General features: G+C 48.5%; 1 protein-coding gene across 6 annotated transcripts; it reads left to right on the top strand.

Moving 5' to 3' along the window:
* The first annotated feature begins 2,345 nt into the window (after window positions 1–2,345).
* LOC122215094 (putative speedy protein E7) lies at window positions 2,346–8,041 on the top strand. 6 transcript variants are annotated; one of them, XM_042930257.1, is made up of 9 exons: window positions 2,346–2,439; window positions 2,922–3,034; window positions 3,501–3,617; window positions 3,803–3,997; window positions 5,552–5,610; window positions 5,961–6,046; window positions 6,571–6,745; window positions 6,837–6,934; window positions 7,766–7,853. In XM_042930257.1, the coding sequence occupies exons 2-8, from the start codon at window positions 3,019–3,021 to the stop codon at window positions 6,894–6,896; spliced, it is 708 nt and encodes a 235-aa protein (XP_042786191.1). In that variant the 5' UTR covers window positions 2,346–2,439; window positions 2,922–3,018; the 3' UTR covers window positions 6,897–6,934; window positions 7,766–7,853. The 6 variants fall into 6 exon arrangements, with proteins under 6 accessions (XP_042786191.1, XP_042786190.1, XP_042786188.1 ...); XM_042930256.1 differs by having other exon boundaries at window positions 2,385–2,488; XM_042930254.1 differs by having other exon boundaries at window positions 2,385–2,554.
* The last annotated feature ends 1,394 nt before the right edge of the window (window positions 8,042–9,435 follow it).

The following is a 9,435-nucleotide window of genomic DNA, read 5'->3' as shown; positions in this document are numbered from 1 at the left end:
CTTTGCAACAGACCTGATGGCGATGAAATAGGGAACCTGCCCAGAAAGTCCCTAAGGGTCGGGCCTTTGAGTGGCCTTAACCAAAGCTGCAACACGCCGCACATGACCCAGTGACACATTGTGGGTGCTGTCAACACTCACCCCTGTATCCTTTGGGACAATGGAGGAAAACACATTTGGTGTTAGAAAAATCAGAAAAAAACGTTGCTGCTCACCAATAAAATCTTTTCCGCGAAGGGACTCCACATGTGCAGCACCGTGTCTGGAAGCTCTCCAGGCAATAATCCGGGGCCATCACAGGCCTCACCTCATCTGTCCCTTCTCTCAGAGACCACTCATCTGCACTGCCTCACATCCGATGTCTTGAAGTCTGACTTGGTTTTTTCTATTTAGTTATCTCAGGGGGGAGGGTAAATTCTGTCCCTATTACTTCACTTATGCGAAAGCACAAGTGCGGAGAGCAGTGAGTCTTGAAGTTTGAGAACTGGATTAGAGCTGTAGACCCTCTGGTTGCCAACCACGGAGGAGACACTCCCCAGTCAGGAGAGCTCTCGAGCTCCCCAGCACATGGTTATTCTTCATGTGTGTCATAGATCGGTGGTGGGCCCATTCCTTCCTGCCCCTGTCGTTACACATCCACGTCCTTGTCATGGCCTCATGGTGGGCGGAGTATACTTCCCCACGCTGGAAATATGGAGCTGGGCTCTGACTTGCAGCCTGACAAAAGCTGAGGTTTGCCATGTGCTCCGCGGCTGGTCTTGAACAATCACAGCAGCCGGAACACCCATCTCCCTGGACTCTGCAGAGTGAGTTTCTCCACTCAGCCCTGAGGGGTGTTTCCTGCAGAAGGTTGGGAGGACTGTCAGCTGGACGAACGGGGGAAATGTCGTTCAGAGCAAGTCTGGGTTAAGATATTGAGTGTGGCTTGGTCTCAAATGCACTGCACTAAGTAGAAGAATTAAAAATAATTTGGTACTTGTCTGAAAGCTCTGGTCACTAGTAGGATTCAACTTGTCTCCCCTAACAAGATAATCTCGCTAAAAGCAAAAATGAGGTGCCCCTTGCCGGGAGGATGGGCAGCCTTGATGTAAAGACTCTGTTAAGAGGATGAAAAGACAAACTACAGACTGGTAGAAAACATAGTAAAACCTTGGATTGCGAGTAACTCGTTCTACGAATGTTCCTTGAGACGAGCAAACATTTCTAGTAAATTTTAATTTGATAAATGAGAGTGATGTCTTGCAATATGAATAGTACGTGACAGCAAATGTCACATGATCACAACTGAGCCAAAGGTTCTTTTCTCTCTCTCTCTCTCTCTCTGCAGGATTGTGGGTGATCATCTCCCATGCTCAGATGCTCCATCTCAGGCCACAGTGTTCGGCAGAAATCAGTGATTTTTCAGAACGTTGGAAGGTGCCCACAGCTGGCACTAGTGTATTTTTTGTCACTTCAAAGCACCTATGGACAGGCCTTTGCTTTTCCATACAAGAGTGAGCTTAGCAATGCTCTGCTTCATTCTAGTCCATTAGATAGGTTCCTTGTTAAAGTTGCACAAAAAGAAAAAGATTCCATTGAGTCAATAGAAAGTAATGATTCTGTTAGTGATAGTGAAAGTCGTCCAACACAATAACCCTCCTCTCTCTTGTCTCCTAGCCACGAAAGTTTTCAAAGGTTTTCAAAGATGAGTGCAGGTTAATTTATTTTTCTTTATATTTTGTACTTTCTTTCTTATTTTGTATTATATTACAGTATGTAATCATTTTTATATGAATATTTTTGAGTGCTAGAACGAATCATCTGAGTTTCCATTATTTCTTATGGGGAAATTCACTTTGATATGCAAGTGCTTTGGATTACAAGTATGTTTCCAGAATGAATCATGCTCACAAACCAAGGTTTTACTATATTTGCAAACCATGGATCTTACAAAGGACTTGTATCCAGAATACATAAAAAGCTCTCAAAATGCAATAGTAAAGAAGGAAACAATTCAGTTTCACCAGAGGATATACAGATGGCAAATACATGTGAAAAAGATGTTCAAAATGATGCGTGACTACGTGAATTACTTTTATTATGGATGAGGAACTAATCAGCTTTCAAGTTTGTGCTTTCTGTTTTTAATATGTGGATGCATTGCTTTCATCGGGAATCATTAATCGATTTGATTAAACACAAGATGAGTTTCAAAGCAGAGAGAATGTTGGGATAAGAGGAGGTTGAGTCCAGTCCTCTGGCTTGGATACTAACTTCCCTCCCCTTGAGGCCCATCGCCTTTTCCTCGAGCACCTTTTATAGAGCAAAGAGCAGCTCCTAGTGGAATGGTGTGATGTCATCAGTGACTTGGGGCAAGGGCTCTGGAATCTTAGAAGCCATTTGATCTCAAATACCTGGCTACAGTCAGTGTTCTCACACTGTTCTGAGGCTGTGCTCTGAGTAAGTGTGAGGGGCCTAGATCCTGAGAGAGCCAGGACCTGTGTTCTGGGTGAGTGTTGCTCGTTCCTGTACTAGACTGGTGTGTAAGACCATCCAGCTTGGCCCTCATGGAAAGGTAACTGAGACTCAACTATCACTGCCCCTGGCCATTCTTCCCTTGAGCACTGGTCAGACCACAGGTTCTAATCCCAAATCCAAAGTGCTCTAGCCATGGTCAAGGAACACATCCTAGACAAGTTAAGTCACCATTTTCTCATCTGTAAATCAGGTAAGCTATACATCTCACCTTACAGATCATTATAAAGATTGAATGAGGTCATTCTCTATGTATTATTGATCAATATTGGAAGTTCAACAAGCAATCAATAACTGTTAGCTATTTTTACCATTCTAATTATTATCAGGTTTCACAAGGAGCAGGTTAAGCAAACAGAAATGGCCAGTCAGAATCAGGTTGATCCCTTCCCTCTTTTTGTATGCAGAGAAGACAGGACCCCTCTGGGCTCCACATCGGCTGCCTCAGAGACTGCTCCGAGCCAACAGGACGCAGCAAAGAAGAGTCAGAAGAAAAGGGTGTGCATGGAAGGGAAGGCAGGTGTGCGTGGTCGTCTGGCCTCTAACCCTGGTTTCTGAACGAATGAAACTGATAGAAGACCATAGCTCCTCTCTCCTTCTTCCTCTCTACTCTCATGTGTTTGGATCTGCATGGGCAGGAGAAAGGGTGTTCAGGGTGACACAGGGAGGTCACTATCATGTTCCTTTTATACCTGTTAAAGACAGCTAGGACTAGAGAACTTCACATCTGTCTCTATAGAGGTATCCCCCAGGCAGAATGATCCATGGAAAGAGGCACAGGAGAGTAGATTTTGCCTGGCAAAGAAAGGGAAATAATAGCTCAATTCCTACCCTCCTTTATAGACAAGGGCGAAGGGGTGATGGTCATTCGCTTATCCCTTCAGATGTCACATGCAAAATTCTCAAGGTGAGTGGGCAAGGAAGGGCCTAGCATTTCCCAGGTGGGCCCCCTATGATGACGCAGGATCCTTCCTTTCTCCCTGCAGCTCCACAGAATAGGAGCCCTCTGGCCTCCAGTTCTGCATCTTCAGAGGTTGTCCCTGAGCAGAGAGCCAGGACAATGAGAGGCCAGAAGAAGAGGAGATGGACAGATGTGAAGGCAGGTATGTGTCCCTAGGCATCCCTCAGCTTCCCTGCACCAAGTGTCAGCTAATGCCGAGTAAATCACTTATTATCTTATCTTCACAAGGCTCGTCCAGTCTTCAGAGTGAGCTGCAAGGAAAGGACTCCACTTCTCAGGTGGGTCACATCCACACACTCCGAGTGACCGAGTCTGTTGTTCCCGCAGGGACCCAGGAGAGAAGTGCCCCGGCCTCCAATTCCACCACCTCTGAAGCTCTCTCTGAGCTGAAGTCCTGGAAGAAGAGGGGGCAGAAGAACATATGGACTGTCAATCATGTTGAGGGGACAAAACTCAGGATGAACAAGAGGAGAAGACCCAGTTACCGTCCTGAAGACCAAGAAGCATTCTACCAACTTCTGGGTGTGTGCTCTGGGCTGACAGAGTGTTCAGGGCCCTGCTGAGCTGAAAATCGTGTGGGAGGCAGTGGCTCTGGGATCGTGCTCAAACCTCCCCCAGGTGCTAAGCTCTAAGGTGTCCAGGTGGTGTGGACACAGAGCGACCCTGCTTCTTCTGTGGAGTTGGCAGGTTCTTCCTCTCTGAGACAAGTTCTTGGAGGGAGAGGATGAAGGGTCACACTAGGGAGTCATCAACTGTCAAGACATTTCACAACCAACCAAGGGGTCCCTCCTCTACCCACTGAGATAGAGTCATGTATTCCCTGCAAGTAAGAGTTTAGAGATCAGTGATGAAAAGGCAACCTAGATCTTGCTGCCTTTGTGTTCAAGGTCGGGGAGACAAAAAACAACCTCATACAGAAATAGGCTGCTCTCAGCCAATGACAAACGCGAAGACATAAATTTTTTCAAAGGCAATGATGCCTGGAGATGGGGCCTGAGCAAGGATAGGGGAGCTTTATGAAATGGAGTACTCAGGGAAGGTCTGTCTGAGAAGGTGGCATCAGGACCAGAGGCAGGACTGAGTGTCACATATTTAGGGACAACACTGAGATCACATTGTCCAATACAGCATTCATTAGCCACATGGAGCTATTTAAATGTCATTTTAAGTGAATTCAATAAGCTTTTAAAATTCAGTTTCTTGATCTCATGAGCCACATTTCAAGAGTGTGGTAGCCACCCATGCCTAATGGCTACCATATTGAACAATACAGATATAGAACACTGTCATCATCACAGAACGTTCTACTGAAGAAATCCAGACTGACTGGAGAGAGGTCAAGGAGCACGAAATGATCCATGACTCCTCCACCCCCACTGTGCAAATGTCATTGTCCCAGGCAAGGAATGAGGGATACACAGCACTGGACATTCTCAGGTCTTCACTGGAAAATGGGGCCTCCAGGGGACACCTCTAATCCCCAACAAGCCTTCTGGGAGCAGGGGAAGCCATATCATTTATCTTCGGGAAGCAAGCAGATCCAGGAGAGAAGGGGCAGGTGCCTAGTGCCTCGGGTTGGGGGTTGGGGAGGCTGCAAACTCACCACCACAGGCTCAGGGTGCTCAGTTAATCAGGTGGGGCAGGGAAACTCTGGACAGTCAGAGCATGATAAAGTGACAAGGATGTGGTGTCACAGAGACCCATGGCCATATGCAAGCTTCTGGCTTGAGGCAAATTTGTTAAGCTTTGAGAGCCGGGTCACATCTCTGTGATTAAAAAAAAAAAAAAAAAAATGTGCCCCCTGCCATCACATGGAAGATTAAATTATAATAGCAAACTCCATGCCCCACATTTGAAAGTCACAATACAGGTGCCAGTGGAAGGAATAGCAGCTATTACTAATGTTAAGGCTCGTAAGCCTCCTGGAAGAAAGGAGGCTGCCTCCACTTCCATGAGGCAAAGGAACTTGGAGAGGCTCCGGTTTTCCTCCTTCCCTCTGGGATGTCCCACAGCCCTTCACTCACATCTCCCAGAAGGGTTGCCCCAAGGCCCTCATCACTTTCCCTTCCTTTGCAGAGGATCCTGTTATCCAGAGCTTCTTGGAAGCTGACATTTTCCTCAAAGTGTCTGATAAGGTATCTGCTGCATAATGATGAGGGACCGAGGGGTCTACAGAGTCCCCACTCCATGAGGGCAAGAACAGAGAGCCAGATTTCTGCCCAGGCAGGAGAAGGCCTGGAGAGACCTGCTCTCAGTGCCAGAGAAGGAAAGGACACACTGCCCGTGGCCTGCCCTGCCCACTGGAATCTTCTGCTGGCCTTCCCATCAGCTCCCCTCCACATGCCAAAGGGCCTCAGCACAGCCTCCCTCCTCCACCTCTGCTGAGGGTTTCCCACTATGGCCGTTGGATGGGGCAGGACCCATGGCCTGTGCAGGACACTCTCACCCTTCTATTCACCCCTCACCTGCCTCCTACTCCACACAGTACCTGCTTTCCATGGTGGTGGAATATTTTGGCCGTGTCGGGCTGCCTGGACACCTCTACAACAGGATCCACTTCTTCCTGGCCCTGTGAGTGCCTCCCTGGGGGCCTGTTCTCAGTTCTGCCCAAACCCCCCATTCCCACAGCCTCACCAGCCCACCTGGGTGCGTGGCCATGCTATGAGCCAGAGAGTCCCCACTGGTAGTCCCTCTTGGCCACAGAGCAGACAAAAGGTCTTCAGGGGTCAGACGTTCTTGGGGGAGAGGAAGGCGATGAGCAAGGTCCTGCGATAAAGAAGAGTCAGGAAACACCACTGGCTGCTCAGAGACTGCGTGACCCAAGAGAGGAGGCCACAGGGAAATGGCAGACAGCCAGAACCTTGACTCGGGCCAGGCACAGCATGGGTCCTGTAGGCTTAGTGTTGAGGATAGTCCTGCTGTCCCTCTGGACCCAGGCGCCCTGCAGAGAGGGCTTCCCGGACCCTCCCTCCTGGTTAGACCGACCCAGACACCGGGTCCTCCAGTGTGGCCTCCGCAGACTCTCCCCACTGTGCTGCCTGAGGCTGGCTGTGGGCACTGGGGCCTGCCAAGCTTCCCTGCTTTTCCCATGGCAGCTACATTGCCTCCGACATGGAGGAGGACAACCCCACATCCAAACGGAGCATCTTCCAGTTCCTGCTGGGCAGGGAGCACTGGCCAGACCTCTACAAGGAGTTCCTGAAGCTGAAGGTGGAGTTCTTCCATGCAATGGGGCACCGAGCCTGGGTCACCCCAGAGTTGTGTGAGGAGGTCTGTGGGGGACGAGGGCCAGGAGGCACAGCCCAGAGGCGGTGGGGCTGGGCCCTTTCTCCAAGTGCTTACGTTGCTGTTTCCCTTTCAGATCCAGGCCCAGAACCCACATCACTGGGTCTGGAGTCGGGCACGCCAGTGCGCCCCCTAGGTCCCCAGGGAACAGAACGGGGGCTGCAGGTGGTCCCAGTGAGTGCTCCAAGGCTCTGCAGGGTTGGACAACCCCACCCTCCATGCCCCTGTGGTCACCTCCTAGGCTGGCGTGAAGAGGAAGCAGTATAGCATCCCTTAATGCATATTAGCATAGTAACGACTCTGAGAACTCCTGTGGTAAAGAAAGTAATTACCTGTGCTTATATCAAAATTCTCCAAATGATTTTCATTATGGAATCATGTAAGCAACACAAGATCCAAATTTGCATATCAAAAAAATTTTTTGGAAAGCTCCTGGAAATGCTGATCTAGGTAATGAAAACTTCTGCAGGGTTTTCGAACTGAGTTGAAAATTTTTAAACATAAATAAATGGAAGACACTGAAGTCATCCTTTCTGGAAAAGGGGCTGTTACCCTGGTGGCTCTTGGGAGGAAAGACAGATTATTTCCAGCATGTGATCAAAAGTGGTATTTGTTTTGCTCCCACATGAAGCAAGCCTAGTAGCTGGGTCCCTGAAGGATATGTCAGGGTCCCACCGTGTCATGGACGAAGGAGTTCCCAGGGCTCCTGGTCTCTGCAGAAATAAAATCGCTGGGGGGAGAGGGGGAGGGGAGGAGGGGGGTGGGGAACAAGCCCACAGAACTGTGAGGAAGTACACCATAGATGACACATTTATAGAAAACAATCACTTGACTAGCATCCACTCTTTAGAATATGTTTTCTTTAGTTTAAATTTGGTTTTTATATTTGGGTTTATTTGAAGTCAGGGGAGATCTTCAGTGAAATGCATCAGGAATCCTTTGCCTGGGGACACGGCTATACTAGAATAATCTTGTGAACTGAGCTCCCCCCTCCCCTCTTTGCAGGATGTGATGGACCCTATTCTCATCCTACGAGAAAGAAGGTCAAGTGTGCTTTGTGATAAACCAAGTTTAGGATAAAGTTTAATTTATCCACAGGCTTTTTCCTTGAGGACAAACAACTATTATATATGTCAGAACCTCAATATGCCAAAGAATGACTGCCACAATAAAAAGGAGACAAATAATGTGTACTGGGGCTGCTCTTGGGTCTGGTCACTTGTAAGAGCAATGAGGGTGGCAGTTGATTTTGCCTGAGCCCCTTTCCAACATGCACCTTGTGGTGAGCTGATGAGAACTTCCTCACTCGAGAGTTTGCCTCTTCCACTCCGATCTCGCTTTCTTTTCTTGTAGCTCCCGCCCAACCCCTGCCTCCCCCTGCCCCGACACCAAGCTGCTGCCTCCTTCGCAGCCTCTGGGAGCTACACAGGGATAGCATCGGGCCTCCAGCTTTCCTCAGACTTGCAGGAAAGAGGGTGCAGGGAGAGCCAGGACCACCGCAGCCTGAATAGCACAGTGACCCCCCAACCTTCCAGTGGGTGTCAGCCAGCAAAGGCCCTGACCCCTGGATAACCTGGAAGGGTACAGTAGTAACATGGAGGGGAGACCAAAAGAGTCAACATGCCAGAAAAGGAGCCTCTGCAGAGACTGAGGCCAGGCAGAGGGAGAAGGGACAGAAAGTCCAGGAAGAGACCTGGACCACTGAGGAGGAAGTGAAGGAAGAGGCCAAAGAAACCGCTAGAAGATGGTGAGGAAAAGAGGAGGAGACAGGAAGGGGAGAAACACATTGGGAGAGAGGATGCAGCGAGGCCGTTGTAGACAATCAGCATCTTGGGGACAGTTGTCCTTGGAGCCCTTCCTGACAATCTGCTAGAAAACAGCCTTACCCAATGAAGAGACGGTAGGGAACTCCAGAGAGCAGACCAGCAGAGGCACGGAGGGCATTGATGTGTGGATCTAAGGCTGAAACAAGATTGGGAGTAAGAGAGGGGAGTCCTATGCCATCATACACTCTGACATTATAGAAATAACCCAACTTTCAAAATGAGATAAGGGAGAGAAGGGAGTGGGCTCATGAACAGCTGCCTGGGGGAGAGGTGGGGAAGTCCCAGGGTGCCATTGAGGCCAGAAACAAGGCAGTGGAAGCCGAGGTAAAAAAAAAGAGGGAGTCCTATGAAGATATTAGCGGTAAATGTATTCACAAAACAGAAGCCATCCTGAATGCCACATTAATGAATATGACAAATTTTAAGAGAGCAAAGAAAACAGATCAAATAATGATACACGATAAATATAAGAAATGCAGTAGAAATATAAAAAATGAGGATCAACTGAGATCAAATTATTTGTATTAATAAATCTGAATAAACCTGAAGAAAAAGATTTTCAGATTGATTCGCAAAGCAAAACCCAGCTCTCTGAGATTATCCTTAAATCATTCAGAGGTGCTAACAATAAGGTGAGGGGCAGGGGTATAGCATGCAAACGCCCTCAAACGAGAGTAGGGATTGTGATCTTGATACCACGGGAAGGAACACTCAGGTGCAAAACCCTTCAGACACTAAGAAGGATACTTGGGATGGGGATGAGGGACAGGAACTGGGGGTCGATGCCCAGCATTACAGGCACTCCACAGGCCTTGGCTGGTCCACTGCAGCTCGATTTGCTCAGTGATG

The sequence above is a fragment of the Panthera leo genome, chromosome A3 (assembly GCF_018350215.1).
Source record: "Panthera leo isolate Ple1 chromosome A3, P.leo_Ple1_pat1.1, whole genome shotgun sequence".
NCBI lineage: Eukaryota > Metazoa > Chordata > Mammalia > Carnivora > Felidae > Panthera > Panthera leo.
This window is presented reverse-complemented; position numbering and strand designations above follow the sequence as displayed.